The following is a 24,728-nucleotide window of genomic DNA, read 5'->3' on the forward strand; positions in this document are numbered from 1 at the left end:
TCCACATCTCTGTGACGTGTCTTTGTGAGCAGCGATGCAGATTTAAAAACCTGTTCACAACAGTAAGAGACAACAACTTTAACTTTCACCTGTTGTCTACAGCTGCAAAAAAAAAAAAGTTTCTCTGAGCGGCAGTTAAATGTGTTTAATGAGACGAGTGAAGATTCTCAGTAAAAATGGCTCCAAAACATGAGCTGTGGCTGTCATTCTCTGCCACTTTCAGTCTGCAGGTGTGTTGATTTGGTCATAAAATAAACTCCAAATCCTTGAACAGGGGAACAAGGTTTTTAAAAAGTGGTTATTGTCTCTGTATTTTTACAAGTAATCTCAAATTTGAGGATTTTATATGATGTAATGGATGTCTGCAAAAAAGATTCAAGTCCAAATAACTGAAAACTCAAGAAGCAATAGTGAAAATCTTGATTTTAAATGTATTTTTCTTACAGGGGCGGTCCAGTGATTTGGTTGTGCTCATCCTCAGCCTAAATATCTCACAAGAGACGGATTAAAAAACTAAAAAAGTCAAAACTTAAGCAGCAGAAGCTCAGATATCCAGACTTGTGTTCACACTGGAGAGATGACAAATTGAATTAGACTCAAAACACTCACAATGTTTATTCTAAAGCCTGTAATTTGTGGCAGTGCTCCTCTGTTCTCCCACACAGGTGTTTTCAGTTATCTGTCTGATTAGACCTCCTCAGGTTGTTTTACACCAGGTCACCGCGTAGTATAACTTGTCCTGCAGCGAAACTGAAACAAAACAAAACGCCTTTGTCTTATTTAACAGATTTAGCGTTAACTTCAAGGTCTCCTGCTGCACTGAAGCTTCAGTGTTGTTACTTTGGATAAAATTCTAATATGTAAACTTGAATCTGAGTATTCACTGCCATCCGCGATCCTTCTGAAATATCATTTTGTCTCTTTATGGATGAATATCTTACTTTTAAATGTGTTAAAATCCAAAATACACGACAAGACATGCAACCAAAAAAGGTACAAAAAGTCCTCGAGCTCAACAGACTGAATAATCTCACTCATGTTGTCATGTAGCTGCTTTGTGCCACAGTGCCCTTTGGGGGGCGCTGTTGTATTGGCTAATAACATCCACTGCAGTCTGTCCTTTGTCCAGTCAGCAGATTAATCCCACAGACCACAAACAAGCTCAAAATTCAGTTCCTTTCTTTTAATCTGTTAAATTTAAGTGGTGGTACTTTTACTTTTGATACTGTAAGCACATTTTTCTGAGAATAAATGCAGGAGTTTTACTTGTAATTTAGATTTTTTTTTGGGGGGGGGACATAGAGGAAACAAGAGAATTAGGTTTTAAAATAAACGTGTAACATTGTTTTTGTAAAATATGAAACTGAAAAACATCACAATTTTGTCCCTGACATGAATATATAAGATAACACTACAGTAAACACCAGTAGATATCATCAATCATCTGCATCGATTTTTTGGTTTGTTTACTTCCTCTACCTCGACCACGTGCTTGCAATGCGGCCACGCATGCGCGCCAAGGGATATTGGCTTTTGGCACGCGGCTGTGTCAGCGGCGAGCGCAGTCAAAAACAACCCCCGGTCACGGCGGCGCGCAGTCCAGAGTCTGGCCTCGGGTTGATTGGCTGTGGTCCTCTAGCCCCGCCCTCTCTCGCAGCGGATTGGTCAGACGGGCATCCTTCTTCTCGCTGATTGGACGCTATTTGTAGAACCGGCTGTGTAGCTAGGCTACTGCTGCGTTCATGAACCGCTCCAAAGATCAAATTTAAGAGGTTTTAAGATGAAGAGATGTGATTTTAGATGTTTAGGTTGGAAGAAGCAGCAAAACGACAACCAGCTAACTGTGTTTTACTGTTAGACGGCCATGAAGGCTCTGTGACGAGTAAGGGAAGACTGAAGAGTGAAAGCAAAAACATAAAAAGTGGCGATTATTTATTCAAAGTAAGCTTATACAACAGTTTTAGCATTTGTTGACATGGCGTCCATGATTTTTATAGGATGCCTAGACAAAGAAAGAAAGCAGTGACAATGTTTTAAAGCCTAAAATACACGTACACAAGAAAGTTGTTGTTTTAAACCCTGAAAAATCACTCAACTGAAAATAAATGCAGAAAAAAAATTCTATAAGCAGTGTATTATTTTGTTATTACTATTTTACGATTTATTTTTCTTCCATATTGGTTGTGGAACTCAACCAAAAGCTTTCAACCACATCCTATGGTCTTCCTCAAGATGAAAGATTTGGAATAACAAGTGAATTGAACCTTGTGTTGAAATGTTTGTTGTTTTTTCACACATTCAAGTCTTTATTTTTATGTTTTTATATAGTTTCAGCTCTGATGTCTTTGTAAATATGCCACATCTTAAGTAGATTTTAAGTTTGACAGATTATTTCTGTCCATAATCGTCTGTTTATTTGTGTTTGATGTGTTTAATGTCTGCCTGCGAACCACATCTCCTTTAGCATAACAGTAAAGGTGAACATGTTCAGACGTGTTCCACGTTTTTTTCCTCTCCTGTGCGCTCGAATCCTAACTTTCCTGTATCCCGCAGCACCTGAAGGTAGCACCGGTGGATGAAATAAAACACCGCTTTTTTCTCCACTTTCCGAACAAGTTTGTCCACCGAAACCAGCTCCCACGGTTCGTTCGGACGAGGATGTAAACATCGAGAAACACATCAGACAGTAACGTTGCACGGATCCGGTGTCCTGGATGTTTTTGTGCATTATTCAAAGCGCGCTGCGCATCACCACAGCTAATTAGGATTTCAGTATAAATAAGGCCGCAGACGGGACAGCTCGGCCTGTCCTGCCGCTGATGTCGGAGAGCTAAAGGTTAAAAAACCTTGAGGAAAAAAACATGCACACACTCTGAGCCGCCTCACGGATGGGACTCTTCTCAACCCGGACCTCCGGAGATATCCCGCAGATTTCACGGTTTATTACTGAGAGACTTTGGCTTATGAAGATCCACCGAGGAGACTGATGTTTTTGGAGACTTTTTAATGGCACTCGGCTCGACCTAGACAGGCTGCTGCTGCCTTTATGGGACGGTGAAGGTGTCTTAATTTTATTTTTTTTATTTATTTTCTTTTCTTATTATTTTTGTAACCATATATCCACACGCTCCTGCAGCTGCCAAGCGGGGGGGAAACCGAGTTCTTCACCGGGTTGTTTTGGTTTCCGAAGGGGGGGAAGGCGAAGTGTTTTGGGGTGAGTGCTGAGCCAGTGACCTGCTGGAGGACATGCATTAAAAAAACACTTTAATGTCGCTGTAATAGGCTTTAAAGTGTGTGTTTGCATGTTATGGTTGTTTGCTGTTGCACCATGGGATTTATAGTTTTTTTTGTATTTATGTTCTCATTTATTTATCATATGAACAGGCTTCTTGTGTGGTGGGATGCATGCAGAGATGTTAAACTATATAATGCATGAAAAACGTTTAATATTTTGTGAATAACTTTGTCATATTTGCTTAATATTCCTCTATGAACTTGATATTTACGTCGTGTATGATTTATATAACCGTAGGCTTGTAATAATCTTCTTACATTAATTAGCATATAAGGTTACAACATCTCTTTCCTTGATGAAACACGTTGTGCTATTTGATCTTCGTGTTGCATTCAAGAACCAAAAACAAAAAAATCCTCACGCGCACTCCTCTCAGATGATAATTTGTTCTTTATCTCCCGTTATGATCGCCACCATCATCTGTGTGTCCTCGCGGCTGCAGATCTCGGTCAGTTTTTTCGAGGGGGCGGGGGGCTTAACAAAAATGCCACGTGAACAGGCGACAAAAACACAGCGAAAAGGGATGGATTTCATAACGCTCACGCGCACACAAGCCTGCACCTCTGAAGGAGGAAGCTGCAGTGTGTGTGTGTGTGTGTGTGTGTGTGTGCGTGCGCAGCGTTGTGTTTACATGCATCCTCTCTCCTCGCGTGGTGGTGAGGAGGCAACACATTTAAAAAGGGTCTCGAGGTGTTGCAGCCCGTAACGAGGGAGGGGGTCTCGTGCTGCTTTGTCAACAAAGGCAGTTATTTAAAAAAAAAAAAGTAGAAACAGTCCATGAATTGTTGCTGTTGCCTTCAGGCTGACGCGCGTCCTCAACGTCAGGACAGCAAGGGTAGGACGAGGGCAGGCTTTTGTTTTGGTGGTACGTACCATATTTACGTTTAATCTTTTGGCTATTTTTGAATCGTAATGTCATCATTCATGGCATCGCGTTACAGATGTGGGTCTGTCCAGTGTCAGGATGATGTAGCCCTGACACATAAACAGTGCAGCAGCTGCAGGAGGAGGAGGTGGAGGAGGTGGAGGCTGTTGTTTTGTTTTTCAATCTGTAAAATTAAAAATAACACCAGTGCGATCTGGCGCGGTCAAGCCTAAAGAAATACTCGAGGAATCTATTGATCTGTTTCTAAAATTAACTAAGAGGGGGCAGGTTTGTTTTGGCGAGAGCTGCGTGATTGTTTTTCAGGAAATATCACCCAAAATTAATTCTTTAATATTCCTTTAGTGGGTCTGTAGTGCTCAGTTATGACTTTTAGTTGACCTTTCTGGTGTTTTTTCTCCCATATGGTGTCAGGATAATATCAGACTGGCTGCTTTATTGTTTTTTCCATCCTTATTAAACATGTCAGACTCCTTTTTTCTTAAAGGATTTTGATCCCTAGCGCCACTTAATCGGCCCAAAGACTTATTAATTGAAAAAATAATTACAATGCAGGTGGTAATTTAAGTGAAAAACGTGTAGAAATCAAATGTGACTTTGCCTTTAATCAACACAGTGAGCTGCAGGTGGGAAACTAAACATGACAAAGTAAAATTATGTTTTTTAATATCACAGAAACAAGAGGAATGAGATTCATATTCTCATCTTGTATTTATTTACACATCCGGGTATCTGCGCGCTCCCTCCTTCCCGCGGTGGCGCGTTCACGCCACATGGGAAATAATCTCTTCAGCAATAACAAAACAATAACTTTGACGAGCTTTGTTTTTCTGAAGCTAATAAACAATGTTTGATTTGTCGCTTGCAGTAAATATTTCTCAACTATGTCAAAGTTCGCAGAAAGACACTTTAGATGTGATGCGTTTGAGGTCATGTTTTACAGCAGATAAGTGTTTTTGTATCATCTGAAATATCTTGACCTCTAGCCTACTTAAAACTTCCTCAGTAGAGAAGTTGGGTTTCAGTTGCCAAATCAACAACCCGAAACCTGACATGAAACACACAGGTTGAAAAACTCAAAAGATCTTTTCATTTATGCAAAGCACTCAAAGCAAAATGATTGATTTAAACAACCATGTAGACCCTGAAGTTGGAACAAGTGCAGATTATTTACCATAAGAATCATTTTAAATTTGGTGACATGAGCTTTATCGATCATATGCAGGGAAACTGAAGTGTCACAGCAAAAAGAAAGTAAGAGAACAGATGCATCCTGTTGATAAGTAACCGCTAAAACTAGATTACAGTATATTTGTGTTGTGAAAAACACCCATCACAGTGTCTTAGTGTGAAGATATCATTGAATATTTTGTTTCATTTGGCCAACAACCCAAAAAATATTCAGTTCACTGTGATGTTAGACTAAGACAAGCAGCACAGCTTCACATCTGAGCATTTGAAACCATCAAATATTTGTAATGTTTGCTTTTAAAATAATTTAAATGATTGATTGATTAGCAAAATAGCTGGTGTTTAAATTTCTCTCATATAATAAATCAAGTAATTGTTTGCAGCGCTAATATAAACCATTCATATATGCTAACTACAAAGTGTATTAAGACTAAAATCTTTACAATTAAAAAGTGTGGAGATAAAGAAGTTACAATAAATAATTAACTAGGAAACTGCACGTGAGGAAATGGAATCAGGTGGCCAGATAAACAAGTACCAATGTTAAGGAACATATAGACTCCCAAAAGAATTTGAAAAAATAAAAACATTTTATTTCTACTCAAAACTCTTTTAAACCTGGTTTCCATCTTTCCCACGGGAACCTGAAGGCAGCGTAGTCGCCGATTGGCCAGCCCGTCTGTCAATCAAATCTCAATCACCCTCCCACGTGGTGACGTTTCCGTACCAAAGTAACCAGGCCAGTCCATTACGCACACAAAAGACACAACAAAAGCCCGTGTTGGGAAAAATGAGATCCGTCAGCACCCAAAGGACACAACAATAAGTTCCCATCTGGCAGCATCACACATGGACCAGAGCCTGGGACGACGACAATCATTTATTTAACTTAAAAAAGAAAGAAAACATCTCTGTCTTTCTTCTGCAAGCAGTTTTTCCACCAAGCTGCGTTTTGCTCAGATCTGATCCAGGTGGTGAGTACAGCAGCAGCAGGGCAATGTTTACCTCAAAACATTAAAAAAAAAAACAGACCTGAAAGAATTTTTAAAAAGCACACGGTTCTGGTGTCGTGCTGGATTCACAGACTGCATCAAGCTCGGAAAAACAAACCAGCGACACTGTTGCACTTCAGCTGGCGTCGTGCTCTTTGTTGGTGTATAAACACATCTTAGAAGAGGAGGATAAAAAAAGAAGGAGGCTGCAAAAGCCTGTAATAAGCAAGATTAATTTATATTTGGGATGCTCAAAAAATGGTCGTTAAAACGTAATGTTGTGTCGTTTTTTATGAGCTTAGATTCAGTGGTGGTTGAGAGCGAATCTTTTGTCTGGACACTCTTCTTCCTGTTAGTGGTTACCACAGACGCACAGTGTGCTGCCTCTTTGTTTTCACTTTTGCTCAGTTTGACTATCAGCTGTTCCTGCTGGGTTAACCTGTCGACTCAACTCACTTCTGTTGTTGCTTTTAAACGTGTTTTGTTTTTTTTGTACTCTTGTTGGTCCTTAAAAACAACAAATTCAACCTGATGTAACACACTGAAACAAAGGAGACACGAGCTCCAGCAGCAGGGAAGTAATTTTTCGGATTACAGATTACATTTTGAGGTATTTTACAGTTTTTGTAGTGAAAATAAAAACACAAAAAGGTGATTTAACGCCTTAAAAAGTGAACACAAATAACACCATGTGCTGTCAGATCCCTTGAAGTCAGCGACTTGGCTTCACAAGGAACCAAAACAAACAAGCAGACGTTGTTTATTTTGTCCTTATTTGGCATGTATATGAAGACAAAAGCAAGGTGTGTGCGTCAAGTCATGTCATGCTGTCAGTGTGTGTGTGTGTTGGAGGAAAGGGGAGGTCTTAATGAAAACAACAAGCATGCCTTTTGTCTGTGTTGTGTGTCTGCGAGGATGCAGTGCACACATCACTGGTGGTGATGATGATGCTGGAGTGTGGCACACTTATAAAGCTCCTGTGTGCGTCTGTGTGTTTGTGTGTTTACCTTTCCCCCCCATGCACGTGCCGCCAGGGTTAAACTGGGCTAATTCAGAAAGGGGATTTTGTCCTTTTCATGCAGGGATTACGCCTCGGGGCACCTGTGCAGATTATACAGCATGTATGTAAATGTGGCTCGTCTGGGGCCACGGGGGTTGCGGCTGTCAGTCTTCACCTTCTCAGCCCCTGTGTGAAGTGTGTGTGTTTATATTTGTTGTTGTGTGTGTTAACAGAGCAGCCATGCTTCACGTCACGTCACGGCTGCTTCCTGTTGAGTTGCGGAAGCTCCTTTTGTTTTCTTGTCTGGCTGCTGGCTTCTGTCTCGGCGCTGCTCTTCCTGTTGCAGCACGTTGAGCTCGATTGGAAACTTCTAGAGCCGCCGAAGCTCGTTTTCATTGTGTTTTCACTCTCAGGGATGCAGGGTTATTGTGTTTTTTGTTTGTTTTTCTAAACAAGGTGCAGCCTTTGTTATGCACTGTTGTTGGTGACAGTGGGTGTTGAGCCTGTGGGCTGCAGCATACAGTGTATTTTTAAGACAAAGGGGGTTGTTTTTAAGTTAAAATCTTAATTTAAACACTTAGATTATGAACCAGAAGATGCAAATTAAACCCTGACACTTAAACAATGTCTGACTTGAGTGTATCAGGTGAAGAAACATGGCTGACAGAAACTATTGAGAATCATAAAGTACATAATAATGAGAATTTCCTTAAAAGTGGACGTTTCTCTGGGAAATTAAGGTGCACAGAAAGCGTTTTCTAATATGTGTTTTTAGTGAATGCAGAAGTGAAAGCTGCTGTGGTCGAGCAGATAAATAGCGCCACCTGAGTTGCGGTTAAATTTTAACCCACAACAAAGACAAGATGCCAGAGTTCTTCTTTCGCCCAGGTGAATCTGAAACCAGCACACGTTGTCATATTATTTTTGTGAAATATATTGTAAAATATTGAAGATTAACACCATAATTAAAGATAAAGTTGCAGGTCAGATATATTAGCTGTACTTGCTACTGTTCACTCTCGGATATTAGCGAGCTAACGTTAGCTTCTTTTAGTCGGTTAGCTACACAACAATTATTCAGTGAAACTTTATTTAGTTATAACGAATCTCTTTCTAAGAACTAGTCTGCGTGTCACTAAATGTACTTAAAGTAGTCAGTATACAGCAGAACAGCGTCTTTTACTGTTGTCTTATTATGTTATTTGATTATTGTTAGCCATGCATTAGTTAACTGCAGCTAATTGAGAGGAAGCTAATTTAGCTTTTTAAACACTTCTCGAAGGAAGTTTATGTAACGTTTGCTGAACAACTGCCACTATAACCACAACTTGTAATCACAGTATAATGCTAAATCCTAAAACATAGTGTAACAGTAGTAACACAAGCTGAAAAGTGCTATAAAGTTAGCAAACTGACTTACAGTGTCAAGCTAAAGTTTGCTAACGCTAGCTTACAGTTAGCCACAAGAAGCTAGCTCTCATACTAGCTAAATCTCAGAGTGTACTGAATGTAGAAAGGCTGCTTTTAACTTCTTTCTTTTAGTTTTTTTGAGATGGAGAATTCAACTTTTATTTTCAAAGAGGATTAATGTGTTGTTTTGTATTTTTAAAGTTACACAATCTCAGTTTAAAGTCGCCTCTTTTAGCTCATTAATGCAACTGCAGCTTTACTGTTTTGGTTCACTCCCGCTTCTCTCATCGACCTTGTTTCCAGCTGTTTGTAGTGAAGAACCTCTAAAAACCCAATAAGTTGGAAACCAGCTGGTGAAGAAAGTTTAGCAGATAAAAATCCAGATTATTTTTCTCAGGAGATGGTGTGAACCAGAACAGCTAAAGCTAAAGCACAACATGTGTACAAGATTTTGTGTTTATATCGTGTTCTGCTGTTCCAACTGGCCAAAAAACAGATGACTTACAAATTGAATACAAATGTAAACAGTAATATAAGAAGTTAAAATGTAAAAGACAATAACAAAGATAAGGAAGATTGGCTCTATTTTATGTGCAGTAGTTGAGTAAATGTACTTATAGTTTCTTTCCATTGTCTGCAATACAGCTGAACTGTGACTGGAGCTGAATGTGTTTAAATCAAACCAAATCAAACTCAACTTAATTTCCATGGTGCCTCTTGAGAAAGATTGCAATACAGAGGCCTTCACATAGAAATGAAAAAAGGATCAATAAACAAGACGCCACACAACATAACAATAACAAACCATAGAAAAGTAATCCAGTAAAGGGGCCTCTTCTGCACCATACCCACTATATGAACAAACCTCTGTAGCCTCAAAACCTCATCGTCCATTTAAAGACACCAAACAGCCATCATCTCTGTACACAGGCTGCGTGTGAAATATTTCTTTTGACAGCCGAGCCTTTTAGTTCCCACTTGCTTGTAAACCACGGATGCAAACGCACAAACAAAACGATTAATAATGATAATTCAATAGGCAAGATAAATAAAAAGGTTCATAAAAGGAAGCAGGAAACCAGGGCAGCAGTGTAAAGAGAAAGGAGAGGAAAAAGAAATAGGTGACATAAATCAAAACTGGGCCTGTTTGATGGTGTGAATGCAATAAAATGAAGATTAAAGTGAAAAGTCCAGATAGCAGTGCAGTAGCAGGTGGAGGGGGTCGTTGGTTCTGGTGGATATTTGGCGTTGTTATACACCTGCAGAGATGTTTTTGTCAATCTGAGTCCCATTTAAAAAGGTCACACATTCATTGTGTCTTGGCTGCATTGTCTCATCGGCTATTCTAGTCTGTCCTGCGTATGAACTGAACTGGTATGCGTTTGTTTCTGTAGAGCTGATTCTCCTGCAGGCCTGCTGAATTCATCTCAGCCATGAAAACGTGATAAAGCTTCTGTTTAGAGATACATTTTTTAATGCTTGCTTTATAAGGTTGTTACTGTTTTTTTGTACTGTATCTTGCTACAGGCGTTTATTTATTTTTTTGTCTGGCCCTTCTTGACTTTTTTGGTTTGTTTTTTTTTTAACTTTTAAAAACGATTATTCTGGTTTATTACTTTTAAAAATGTTTATTCTGGTGGGGCAAGAAACATGAGCAAACAGATTATCAGACAAGTTGTAAACAAGCCTCTGGGTTCTCCAAACTTTTAACTGGGGAAAAAAAAACAAAAATAATTACCCAAACTGTCTGTTAAAAACATTCATATTGTAATTGCTGTAGTTGTGCGCTTGATAATTACCAATATTTCAGATGCTCTTGCTGTCAGTTCTTCTTCTTAGTCTTGATAAATGCAACAACAGCAATTAAAAACAGAAATACTGGACATTAATTGAAATTCTCACAAAACTCTAAACACAAACTGTTCTTTCTGCTAAAAACTAACTCCGTAAAGGCACATTTCAGAAGTTTAAAGACGCATAAATCGTCCTTTGAGGGACTTTGTGAATAAGTACATGATGTCCCTGACAGCCAAACAAAGAAAATCACCCAATCTCAGAAGCTGCAATAATCTCATCCTGCATCTATCGGTCCAGTGGGACAGAACTAACAAGGACTCAGATCCTGTCATAAATTATGAATAAGAAAATTGTTTGGGTACCAAGTGAAACATGTTATGTGTCCTCACACAAACAAGGGTTTGTTTGGTTTGTCATAATATTGAGTTACATCATTGTGCGGCCATGTTGGTAGTCAACAACATGCGATTGTAATCACATAATAGATGATTGTAATCAAATGATTGCTCCGGCAAATGAGCTGGGTTTATATTGAAAGTGCAATCAAGATCATGAGCCCTAAAAATAGGAAGTATGGAACATGTCTCTCACCACGTCTCTCTCTTCCCTTTCCCCCCGCAGGTTTGATTTTCTCCTGTGGTGTCTGTGTGGAGCGTGCCACACACCCACTCCACAACAACGACGGCTTTTGCTTGCATCTTCCAGTGTTTCTTCTGTCAGCAAGTCCAGCAGAGCTGCAACTCTTCCAGTGCCAGCCCTGACACCAGCGAGGAGCCCTGCCCCACTGACATGGTGAAGATGACCAAGTCCAAGACCTTCCAGGCTTACCTGCCGACGTGCCACCGCACCTACAGCTGCATCCACTGCCGGGCACACCTGGCCAATCACGACGAGCTCATCTCAAAGGTATGAGTTCACTACTCAGCCGGTCCTCCCTGTCCTTCACTTGAGCTGCCCTGCAGCATTGCACATGACAGTCAACTGGTCCGTCTGTGTTTATATACATGAAAAAGGATACAGGGTGCTTTGCAGTTATGTCACAAATCTCCCAGGAGCCACGTTTGGCAGTGGATGAAGGTCAGCTGGAGAAAAATAATACATAAATGTAAAATGTTCTTCTCCAATACATTCATCTACTGTGAGTGTAGACCCATTCAATAAGGTTATAAATAAAACTGGATATTTGATGAGACTAGGTTACTGTGTCACAGCAAACTGTTTTTAGTCTTACTGTCTGTTTCTAAACATGTTGTGACACGAGAAAAGACAGCTAAGTTAAACTGAACTGCACGCTAACTAGCCCATGGGCTGCTCAGCAAAGAAAACACTGCTAATGTTTGTGTTTGACTTCTTGTCAGCACTAATGGTTGACAGAAACATCCTTTAAAAACTGTTATGATCATGTTTAGATGTACCATAAAGCTGCATTAATGGATGGATGGGCAGAAAAAGATATGCAGCCATGACATATTGCTGCCTGGAGGTCCAATTATATCAGTATTTAAAACAGCAAAATGTGAGAAATTCAAGGGAATTTCTGTAATCTTTTCTTATCAAGTTTGATTTCAGTGCAAATATGTACTTTTGAAGAATAGCAAACAGTCTTAGCGGTGCTAATCTTTGAGGGAACAAAAATCCAGAGTCCAGAACAAAGGCTATCTTAACATGGTGTCAAAGACAGACAGGAATCAGTGGTACAAATATGTCTTGTAAATGAACTTTGTGAAATTAGCAACTTTTATTAGCAACCAAGCTTGCTTGTGTGCTAACTGACAGTTGGACAGCTGACTATTTAAATGACAGTTGGACAGCCAGTTTGCTAAATGACAGTTGGACAGTACTAAGTGGCAGTAGAACAGTTAGCTCGCTAATTTACAGTTGGACAATTGAGTTGATAACTGACAGTTGACAAGCTACCTAGCTTAGCAATTATCTAGCATGTTAGTGGTTAGTTCAGCAGCTTTAGTTGCTTTCCAACTAGCCCTACGAGAAGTTACTACATTACAAAGTCTCTACCACCTATTTTGCAAGGATGTACTTTGCTGTGTTGCTCCCTAGTGTGTTTTACAAAGGTTAACATGTTAGCTAACAGCTGTCTGCTTACACAAGCAGCAGCAGATGTGGAGTAACACTGGCTGTAAATCTTGCTTTAGCTCTGGTTTGGCCACCACCAACCACTGCCATTTAGTGCTGAACAGCTGGATAGTAAATGTGTTGGAAAGAATGAGCTAATAATCTAATTAGAGCTGCAAAGTCTGTGGATTGTTTCCTGTGGGTTTATCTCTGCCAGAGTTTCATAGAGTGAATGTAAAAAGAAAAAATATTTATTAGCTTTAATATAGGTGAGAGACTGAAGCAGACTGAGAAGCAGAAGCAACATTTAGTGCTTGAGTCTGTCAGGGTAGTTTTGTGGGATTTTGCAGTTTTATCCATTTTTTCATCATTCAAGTCAAACACTGATAAATTTGCAGACTCATCTGGATATCAAAATGGCTATCTTAGGCTCATCTTTTGGATTACATTGTGAGCCGTGATGATAAAAGTCGACAGTGTCCTTGTCATATTTATAAATGAATAAATCTGTGCTCAGCTAAACTGTGAATTCTCACTCAGCTGGGACTCGGCAGTGATTGAGTGTCGTCCTCTGGTATTAGTTGTGGCAAATGGCTCTTGAATTTGACAGCAGTGTCATTTTATTTGATGCTCACCTGCCTTATTGCGTCTCTAAAGCTCGTGTACCTGTCTGCTTTTGCATCTGTATTTTATTTCTCCCGGTAAATTCTCAGAGGCTTAGATGACAGCCATGGCTGATATTTTCACTGAAGTTGTTTCTGCCTTGCACAGAGGAGCTGGTCAGTCTTTTAAAACTGTTCCTGCCTCGGCTATTTTTGTTTCTGTTGCTGTTTTTGAGTTTAAAAAAAAATGAATGCGCTGCCTTGGCTCACTGAGCATCTCTGGTAACCTCAGACTAACTTTCAAAATATGAGATGAAAATCAAGACAATCAGACTTTCAGATCTGCCTCACTGCCCACATGTTTTCTGTGAACTTGGAGAAATTGACTGCACTGACATGTTTTTGTTTTTATTTAACCAGTCTTTTTTTAGTATGAAAATTTTCAGAAAATAAGGACAAATGCCAATTGCGAGATCAGAGAGCCCAGTGTGTTGTCATCTGAATGTGGAACAAAAGTTAGAGGATTTAGTTTCTAATTACATAATATTGAGGAAAAAACAGCAAACAGTCACATAAGAGAGGCTGAAGCTTGTCAATGTCCAGTATTTTTGTTAATTGATTTCTGATTAATTGTCTGTCAATTGACCAACCAAATTTTTGATTAATTGATTGGATAGCTGAAGAGGTTGAAGCTTGAAATTACTTATTTTATTCCTCCCAAATCCAAAGATATTCAATTTACTATCACATAAAATCAAGAAAAGCAGCAAATCCTGATGGATTAGATTATGAAAATAGTCACCTAATAATTTTCATTGATCAACTAATCATTAATTTGACTAACTGTTGCAGCTTTAAAACTTTTATTCTGTTGTTGTCTCTTTAAATTTGTGGCCGAATTGTGTTTAAAAAAACAATTTTAAAAAGATTTGTGATGAATGTTCCCAAAGCTGCAACTTAACCTTTAACAAAATTATCATCATCTGCACCTTTCATCGACTCCTGCTGAGCATAAACATCATAAACAAGAGACTTTTCCTGCTGTTCTGGTTCCATAGAAATAAGACGTATCAGTTGTTTAATGCAGTGTTTCTGTCAGACTGTTGTCAGGGAAATTAATCTCTGTGAGACTGAGACCTGAAGTGACAGTTTATTATAAGTGTCATAAAGTGTCTGGCAGAGCTGGTCTGAATTTAAAGGAGTTCTTCTCAAACTAATAACTCAAGGCAAATGTCTTAAGGATGAGCGAAGGAAACCTTGACATTGAGCTGTGAGTTTAAAAAGTATTTTCACATCCCAGCCTGCTGCAACCACTGCAGATGCAGCAACTTGTTATTCTATTTAAAGATCCTATTTTATTGTTGTCCAACTGCGTGTGTCATGTGACTACTTTGGTCCAATCATGATTGAGTAATGGTGCCTGCAATAAAAGTTAGTCTAGTTCCATTACGTGGTCAGGAGCTAGCTTATGTTGCTAATGTTCGTGACTGCCAGCTAATGGTATGGTCAAATCGTCTCATCAAAATAAGATAAGTTGCAAATACTTTGGTCTTCTAGTCTAGTTTTGTGTTGTTTATTGCTGTATTGTACTTAATTGTTTTTGCCTGTACAGTTTCGGACTTTGATGAAATGTGGCGTAGCTTCTATTTATGATTTTCCTCCACTGCGAGTGTTGAGGTCTTTCCACACTGAGGGGTTTATTTTTCATGCCATTAATTTGCATGTCAGTTTATTTTTTCAAACTGTTTTTGTTATGAGTAATTTCACACAGAATCCATGTCTCTGTTGAGACAATAAAGCTAATTAATTGTCATCTTCATCTGCTCCTGTAAGTAAAAATACATTAGATAAGCATTAGGACGTCAGTTTTTGTTATTTGTTTTCAATCTATTCTGATAATTTCCCACAGAATATGTGAAATGATCCTCTATCATCACACACTTCCTGTTGTATGAACCTCTTGTCAAATGTCAGCACAACCAGTTAAGTCTTTAAAAACCTCCCTAATTTTTAACTTCCAGTCCAATTCCACCATCATAAAATGACTATTGATAGGTTTGCGGCTGCCAGCACATAAATCCTCCCACATCCCATTCTCCATAATTATCAGTTCTAGCAGAGACAAAAACAAACAGAGGAACTCATTTTACAGTCAGATCACACAGTAGGACGCTGAAGATTCAGCTTTGTTTGCCCAAAATGAAATTGTCCTGCCAGGTCTGGTCATTTATCTGCCTACAGAGAGTGACGAACCTGACCCTGAGTGCAATACAAACCAAGCTCAGGACTGTTAACGTCCTTCGGTTTTCCGTGTCTAGTTTATTACAGGATTTCTGGGTATTGAAGTCCAAACAGTTAGCCCACGCTGACATTTGAAGCCACAGAGCTGCTTTAATGCTGGCCGTAAAATCGAACAGCTGCTGAGCAAAGAGGGAGTAAAGTTTATAAACTATCAGATGAACCGGAGTTGCGGCGACCGAAGCCGGTGACCTTTATGTGTTATAATAAGACAGTGGCAGTGTGCTTGCCGTGCGTTGCAGCACTCTCACCACTCACTAAGCTGATTATTCAAATGGCAAAGATGATCAATCTGCACTCTCGCCATCTCCATGTCGAAATCCATTTGCCTCCCGCGGCTCGGAGACTTTGGAAGCTCACAGCTTGTTAGCGCGAGCAGGAAGATGAGCCCGGTAAACAGCTCTGCCACCAGACTGTTGTTGTTGGTTTCAGCAGGATCAGAGGCCTCAAGATGGTAATTTTTGGAGCTGTGAAGTCTGCACAACAAGGGTTTTCACTGGGTTTTAATTGTTTAAGGCCGTTGTAAATCACGCCGATGTGCCTCTGGCCAGAGAGAGTGACTGTAATCATTTATCTGCACCTCACTTAAACTGTCTGAGGGCCCAGTCAGATATGTGGATTTATTGTCACGCGGCGAAAAACTGTGACAAGGTGGAATGAATTGTTTTATGATGAGGCTGAGTTTTGGATGCAGGGAGGGTTTATTGTCTCCTGTGTGGGAAATTAAACTGTTGCTGCAGCACATTAAGAGACAACAATTAAATCCCCTATATGAACATTTAATAAGTGGCTTATAAACACGTTATAGTGTAGCTGTAAGCAGAAGAGGTGTTGAAGTCTACAACAGCTAAACACAAATAAAAATGTGAGATACAGAGGAAGGAAGTTAAATTTAAAGCCTTGAGGTGTCAAACAGTGCTGTTTTTAGGCTGTTTCATTTTGATTCACATTCTCTTGTTTGACATAATAATAATGAAACTTAATTCATTAAACATGGCTGAAAGTGTTTTACAAAAAGGAGAATTTCCAACTTTAAAAAATGCAAACACAGCGAGATTCAGGGAGAAGTGTGAACCTGAAAGCGTGGTCAAAAAAAGGCTGGTTTCATTTTGATTTGAATAAGGAGAAACAAAAAATACAGGACAACAGAACCACTTGTAAAGAGTAAAAACAAAGTGACAAAATTAGAACATAAAACTTAGCAATAGAATGAATCATATGTTTAAGTAAAGTGAAGTAAATTAATTAAATGCACCTTTTAGACATTCATATGTGATAAATTTTCCCATTTGAGAAACTGGAACTGGCCAATTTTGGGCTTTTTTGCTCATTTGTGTAACTGTTAAAGTTCTACAACACCAGAAAAAACTTTGCAAATTACAAGACGAGTTAAATAAATGATGCCCTGTGGAGTTTTTCATTAAACAAAATGTCTGTTTACATTAATTTCTATGTCTTGTGTGTGAATCCTTGAGGCTTAACAAACATGATAAACGCTTTTCCTTCCTCATAAAACATTTGTCAGATATTTTTTTTAACGTTTTGACTCCTGGCTTGTTTACTCATGTTTTATGCTGAGAGTCGTCTTCTTCTCTGATATTTTTTGACACGTCTTTGTGTTTCTTAACATGTTACCGCCACCTGTAAATCAGTGGAACAGTGTGAAACCATTGGTAGGAATGTGCATGCTCGCACACGTGCAAAACATTTATTCATGGCGCTATCAGCGAACAGAAACTCCACAGGGCACCTTTAACTTACTTACCAGTGACTAGTTGTTTATATCTAAGCAACAGCTCGTTGTCAAGAGTTCCATCATTTCAGGTTAGCGCTCCATTTTTTTTACTTTATTGTGATTCCACGTGGCCTGGAACGAACAGACAGGGACAGAGGAAATGCTTTTACAAACTGTTGGCCGTGATGCAGCACCACCACAGTGAAGTCAGCTGAACATCCACAATTTAGCCTGTGCCAAAAAACCACACAGAGGTCAGTTGTTGAAGTGTCAGCTTGTAAATGAGGGTTTTTCTGGAAGGTTTCAGAGGCAGCTGGGAGGCTCTGGGCTCGAGGCTGAAAAAATAAAACAGACAGCACTGGGATAGATTTGGGGGATACCTTTCTGCTGTACTGTGTGCGGAAAAGTCAGACGTGGTTTTTGGGCCATTTTACTGCTGCCAAACTCTGGTTCTCTGGTGTGGTAAACAACTGAAAATAAATTTAAACTGCTGCATCACAGGTGTATAAAATCACGACCTTCACAGCACGTAGACGAGAGGCCAGTGACAACTAATGAGACGAGAGCGACATATTTACGAGTTCAAGCATCAGAGCTCCTGAGGTCAGCGTGGGAGAGGCTGAAAATGTTAGAGGGTGTCATGTCGGTGTGTTTGTTTTATTCGAGTCACGCCACATTGTTTGCAGGAGCTGACGCTGGAGCAGGAATGCTGGAGAACCAGCAGCACCAGTGAGCTTCAAACTGGAAATGCAAATGAATCGCGTTTATTACTGTACCGAAGCAGTCAGGAAAAGTTAGAAAACCTAGTTTAGTTTGTGGTTTTTATTTTCATAAGCAAGAATTAAACTCCTCTTGTATTGTGGTGTGTATTAAGAAATTGCTTTTATGTTCAGTCTTTTCCCCCTGCTGTTTGTCTCCATAGGAAACTGAACTGCAGGCAGATTAAAGCCATACTTTACAATATATACCCATGTGATATTCATTTTTTAGTCCAGCACAAACGTTTTCCAAATATTTTCAACCCTGCTCACCTCCAAACATCCTTTGCTGTGAACCTGTCATAAAATAAGTCGCCAGTTTGTAAAATTTTGTCGAATATATTAAATTTTTGTAACTAATTAGTAAAAAGATTCTGAAGATTTACTGGTTCCAGCTTCTCCAGCATGAATATTTGCTGGTTGTCGCTGCCTTTTATGATAGAAAAGTGAATATATTTGACTTTTGGAATGACAGTTGGACAAAACAAGCAAAATAACAGTGTGTTAAAAAGTGACCTGGGGCATTTTTCTGGATTTTTGGTCAAAATATTAACCAACCAGTTAAGGAAATAATTAATTGATAATGAAAATAAAACCGTCACCACCTGGTCATGAATTTCAGATAGTTGTAGTTCTGGTTAACAGGGCAGTTACCTTGATAACTATGGCTTTAACCTGTCAGTAAGAAGAAACCCTGCTCAAAGTACTGTCCTCTCATCTCTGACCTTTGACCTCCACTGGGCAGCAGAAAAAACAGCCTTGAGCCATCGGTAAAGTAAAAGCTTCTCTCTGCAGTTAAAACTTTTAATGAGTGAACTGTTGACTGGGTCGTGTTGTCTTGTTTACTGGGCCAGTGCCATGAGGTGACTCTTGGTGAATGACCTCATTGGTCTAAACAATCCACTTTAATAATAATTGGATTTAAGTGAGGGACGGTCTGTTTTTCCTTCTGCAGGTTTCACCTGGTAAACATGTTGTAACACATCATTCTGCATCTGCCTGTCATGGAGTTTCCAACGTTATTGTGTTTATTGTGAGTCCGTTTGTTTTAAATCTCTAAAGAACAGGTAGATAGCGTGATCTGTGTGTGCATTTTATTCATTTTAATAATAAAACATGCAAAAGTACAAGAGCGCTAAACACATTTGATATTAGAAAAGGAGAAGAGGAGATTCTCAGGGCTTATAATCACATATAATTTAGTACACCTGTGTTTTTTTTCATGCAGCCACTTTGGAAATGCAGCTTTCAGTTGTAGTTCCCATCATCTAAATACACAGGAAGCTCCAGAAATAAGACAAATTAATATAGAAAGTAAGTAGAAATTTGTATATCCAGGCCAAAAAGTGTGCAAATCAGATCAGATATTTAGAAACATTGAAAGAAATTTGACTTTTAAATAAAACCTTTCAAAACTTCCTTTAAAATCGGACTTTTTACAAGTGCAGGAAGAGTTTTGTTGTGTGGCAGTGATGTAATTCAAGACTAACTCAATTATTATTCAAGGTTTTTCCTCATGCAAAAAAAACATGTTTTTTTGCTTTAAAAATGGTCAGATAAGGCCTCTGAATTATAAATATATTATAAATATATCGAATTTATAATGAGAATAAACTGTAACTAGAGGATGTTTAGTATTTTTGCTTGATGAATTAATTGAAAGCTAAATTAAGTTCTTTAAATGGCTGATTAAGTTTGTGTTTTTGCTTTTTAACATCTGATTTTGTAGATATTTTTCCACGTGACAAAACAGATTGGTATCTGAGAATTGTTCTTGATATCTTGATATCGATTTTGACCATACTGTTGACAGTCTATTAATAAGCTCTCTGTTTGCTGCCACACCTCGTTGGCATTTGTGTGTTCAGTAGTCGATGGCAGCATCACCATTCCTCAGCATCAACCCTTCTAAGCCGATTATGTTACTTAGGAGAAGATGACACCGTAGTCTGGTGTTTTCCACTACGCTCTGCCAAGGCCTGTTCCACGTTTGATTTTCATCCCATATGAAATTTTATCAAGCGTCGTGCTCCAGCAGCAGCATGTTTATCACGTGTTATTTCACTGTGTACACAGAGTAGGGAAAAGGAAGTAAACTAGTAAACCCAGTCCTGTTGGAGGAGCTCTGCAGGTCCTGGCACATTTCTCCCCACAGTTGCAGTTTGAGTGCTGGAATTCTCCTGAGCCAGGTATTAAAAAAAAAAAAAAAAGTTTCCCCTCCCCGAGCTTATGCGCCGAGTCTTCGAGGCATGCCAGCCGGCGAGCAAGGATGCAGATGGAGCAGCCCGAAAAGAGAGGATTAACCTGAGCACGCGGGCCAGAAGGAAGTATGGCAGGCACAGTACCCCTCCCCCTCCATCCCTCCCTCTCCTCTACTAAACTAAATATAGGAAGCTGCTGAAAAAAAGCCAGTTTATTCCTGCAGACTAAAAGGGGATAACGTTTTCTTTTTGCAGTCAAACTTCCTGACAAATGGATGTTATTGAGGCTGTGCAGTCTCTTCTGACAGCACAGACTTACAGCTGCAACTTTCTGTATCATTATCGATTAATCTGCCAATCTGAGAGTTGTTTTCATCATTAATTGATTTGTTGTTCTCCATAAAATGTCAGTTTCCCAGTGTCCATGATGACATCCGTGTTTTGTCTGATCAACAAGCTAAAACCCCAAAGAATTCAATTTACAGTGACGTAAAACAAAGAAACAAACGTGAATACTGCTAATAATATTACTTCTCTGGCTGGAAAAATGGAGAATGTTTTGGTCATTCTTTGAACAAAACATTTAATTCCTCAAAATACTTCTAATAATATTTTCCCTGCTTGTGGAAACCTGGCGTGCTAACACTTTGAATTTATGTGAGATAAACACACTTGAAGCTGTTCTTTATGCTTAAGTTTGTGTTTCTGGTTTTGGAAAGACATTTTTAAAAACAAAAATACTGCTATGTCCATTGGCTGTAGCTTTAGCCATGCAGGCAAACAATACAGTTTCAGTGGATGTTAGAAAGGACAGACACACTTAAGTTTGCGCTTTTTGCTTTGGAAAGACTTTTTTAAACATAACATGTAATCCCTCAAAAATCTGCTGATAATGTATCACCTGGCTGTAGAAATAAAGCGACTACTATAAGCTAGTTAGCCTGGTATGCTAGCATTTTCAGCTTTGACCTGGCATGCTAACACTTTCAGTTGATGTGAGAGAAGACAAACACACTGTTAAATCTGTTCCTTACTCTTTATCTTGTGTTTCTGTTTTTGAAAAGACTTTTTTTAAAAACAAAACATGTAATTTCTGGGTGTAGAAATAATGCTACTACTGTAAGCTACTTAGCTGGGTATGCTAACGTTTTGAGCTTTGCCTGGGCGTGCTAATGTTCTCAACTTTAACCTGGCATGCTAACACTTTGAATTTATGTGAGATAAACTTGAGGCTGTACTTTATGCTTAAGTTTGTGTTTCTGGTTTTGGAAAGACTTTTAAAAAAAAACAAAAATACTGCTAATAATATGTCCCTTGGCTGTAGAAATAATGCTACTACTATAAGCTTGTTAGCCTGGTATGCTAACATTTTCGGCTTTAGCCTGGCATACTAAAGTTCTCAGCTTAGGCCAAGCCTGCAAACACTTACAGTTTGTTTTAGAGAAGACAAACATGCTGTTTAATCCTTTCCTTACACTTAAGGTTGTAATTCTGGTTTTGAAAGGCTAAGGAAACAACACCACTCTTTTCATCAGTCTTTCTACAGTCCAATATACACCACTTAAACATGGAGAAATCCCAGGTTTGACAGGCCTGCTGCACCTAGTTATAGTTGCTGTAGTTGTTAGTTGCTCAAGACAAAATAGTGGCAGGAAAACATAATCCCTGACTTTATTTCAGTGGATGTTTTCACCCAAAATCATACTGAAAACAAGAAATCCAGGCCCAAAATCCCGAGCACGCCACATCTCCTCAACATTGCTGTCGGTTTATATTTTTATCAGATATGGGTTACATCTCACAGCAGATACAAGCATCACCCTGAAATCAGATAGCAGCGCGAGCAGCAGTTGAGAGCCAAGCGTGGAAGGCCCTGCAGTGCGAACGTGGTCCCGGAGCGAGGAGGACGCAGCCTGAATACTGAGGAAGGAGGCTGAGTGTTTTATTCAGCAGCACTTTGGCTGCATCCCACCCATCAGGCTGATGGATTGATCATACGTTTCATTTCTTGCCATTAACGAACACACCTCCCTTTTTTTTTTTTTTTTAATTGTCCTCCTCTAACTGGAAGTTTGCCAAGACTCTGGTGGTTCACATGTGACTGAGGTGACAGAGACAGAACAATTTAATATCTCGCCTTTTTTCTTTTAATATCATAATCAAACCAAGTGTATTCTAGGTCAGCAGGCTTTTATTAGACTATGTAGTTGCCACACAGTCCAGTGCTTTGGTCCAAGGTGAAAAATCTCAACAATTATTTGATGAATTGTCATGAAATTTGGTGCAGTCGTCCTTTCATGATAAACTGGTTGATAGAGCTTCCCATGGCCGCAACTTGTGAGCAATTTATTTTGTCTTATTTTCAGAGCCGAGATTACGACACGGGAGTTGATGTGTTTACTAGTTTGAAACTTGTAATTACGATAGGACATGAATGGGGCATGAGTACAGCCTCTCAGAGCTGCAGGCATAGCAATTAAACCAAGAGTATCCCAGGACAGAATAGTTGATTAGACTATTCATTAGACAGTACTTGTTTATTAGAGGTAATTTTTTTTTTGACTTTAAACAAGAACAAATACAAAACAACAGCTAAATCCAAGTTATTGTTGTCTGTTTACACCAGTAAACAGACCTATATTTTCAGTTATGTTCAGCTTTTGTAGATGTTTTTCAGAAAACTGGAGAAAACTCTCTATATATACCTTTATTATTGTACTCTAGCATAGTCTCTGAGTTATATGGTGAAAGAGGATTGGGCTTCAAAAGCAGATTAAATCTCAGCCAACATGCAACAAAACCATACCTAAAAAATAATTACAAATACAGGCAGTATTTTAGATAAAAGATTGTCAATATCAGATGTGTAATCCTTAAAAATACTTGATTTAAATAGAATATAAAACAGCTTTTGGGTTTAACAGGATGCATCTAAGTTGGAGTTGAACCCTCACCTACAACAGTCGGCATCTGTTGAGACAGATGGTAAAAGTCAACCTCAGCAGATTTGTTAATAGCCTCCAGTTAATCTTTATTTCAGGACTGGTTTGATTTATTGTGTTACACGTTTAAAGGGCAGAAATAAAACCCCTTCTTTGTGAGTTTTTGGGTTGAAATCAGATACAGTTTGAGAACTCGCCTCACTCTGCAGCGTTTTGCCTCTCGGGGTGGATTTGTGTTTTTGTGAGTTTGGCATTGTTGCCTTTGGTCCCGTGTGGTCAAGAGGATTCTGGGATTTTGAGATTTGCTTTGTAGAATTCATTTTTCTCGGGGAACAAGCATTTTTTAAAACAAGTGCAATTGTAGCAGCTTAAGAAAACGAGCTCAGTAACCACACTCCCCATTTGCTCATGTTTTATTAACAGAAAAGAAAAACCTGTGGGAGTATTTCCAGCCTGCCTGCATCTGATTCTCTTACATTTAAAAACAATCCTTGCAGGATCCAGTTGGGCCATCTAATAGGATTCTCGGGAGTCTGGAGGTTTTTTTGAAGCCCTTACACCTGCTCTTTTATTTATTTATTAACTGATCTTGTTGGGCTTTTGCTGTGTGACAAGCATCCTCCTGCTCCTGATGGTTTTGTAGCCAAGTGGTGGAGAGAGAAACGCCGCCGATGTAAAAATAGATCGTGGAAAAACAGATAAGGGCAGCGAGAGAGAGAGAGACTCAGCCGTGGTTAAAGTTGATGGCTGAAGCTCAGATGTGACACCCAGCTCTTGTCACATGGAGTAAAACCCCCCCCACCCTCACCCCCTCGTCCCCTCGTCCCATCACTGGCCCTAAACACAGCAGAGAGGACTTGTTGTCGACTCCACGGGGACCGACCTAGTTCCCTCTCTCTTTCGTGAGCTAAAGGTCACGTCTCGTGGCTCTATGCTGATTTAACTCCAAACATTTTGAAGTTGAGGATGTAACTGTGAGACGTCAACACCAACAACGGAGGAGAAAGAAAGAAAAATAACTAACCCTCTGTTTCTTGTGATCTGAAAATAAACTTTTCCAGCTCTGAGTGTTAAAAGGCAGTTAGAAATCATCCGCTGGGCTTTAGCGGTGGTGGTGGTTGTGGTCAGAGGAGGAGGAGGAGGAGGCAGCTGGTGCCTCCTATTAGGCAGTATTAGCTCAGCTCCCTCAACTGCAGCCACAAACTTATCTGCCGCACTCATTTGCAATGGAAAAAGCAAAGCCGATTGGGGCCTGTCTGCCGGCCGAGGATGACGGGGGCCAGAGGAGAGAGAGAGGAAGCCTGGCAGGCTCTGTCGTCACCCACTGTGACGGCTTTACTGCTGCTCTGTTTACATTAACATACAGTAACGTCATGTGTAGACTCGCAGGCTGCAGGGTATTTATAAAGGCAGATTTTATTTAACAAGCTATATTCATCACGGCATGAGTAATTGCACTTTTAATATCTCTGCAAAGCACTGTGGTCAGCATTTGTTGCTCTTACATGAGGTTCATAATGAACTGAACTGACCCGCAGTTCAGTGTCTTAT

At 39.5% G+C, this 24,728-nt stretch overlaps 1 protein-coding gene across 3 annotated transcripts in view; it reads left to right on the forward strand.

The window, feature by feature from the left end:
- Nucleotides 1-2,507: 2,507 nt before the first annotated feature.
- LOC108891349 (yippee-like 1) overlaps nucleotides 2,508-24,728 on the forward strand; it is a 32,991-nt gene continuing 10,770 nt past the window's right edge. Inside the window, exons 1-2 of one of the 3 annotated variants that reach the window (XM_051075335.1) lie at nucleotides 2,508-3,214; nucleotides 11,190-11,474. In XM_051075335.1, the coding sequence (XP_050931292.1) occupies nucleotides 11,358-11,474 (117 nt within the window). In that variant the 5' untranslated portion in view covers nucleotides 2,508-3,214; nucleotides 11,190-11,357. Of the gene's footprint in view, nucleotides 3,215-6,011; nucleotides 6,344-11,189; nucleotides 11,475-24,728 lie in introns of those variants that run through there. The other 2 variants (XM_051075336.1, XM_018688486.2) reach the window with 2 other exon arrangements.

Source organism: Lates calcarifer, linkage group LG13 (assembly GCF_001640805.2).
Source record: "Lates calcarifer isolate ASB-BC8 linkage group LG13, TLL_Latcal_v3, whole genome shotgun sequence".
NCBI classification, from domain to species: Eukaryota; Metazoa; Chordata; class Actinopteri; family Centropomidae; genus Lates; species Lates calcarifer.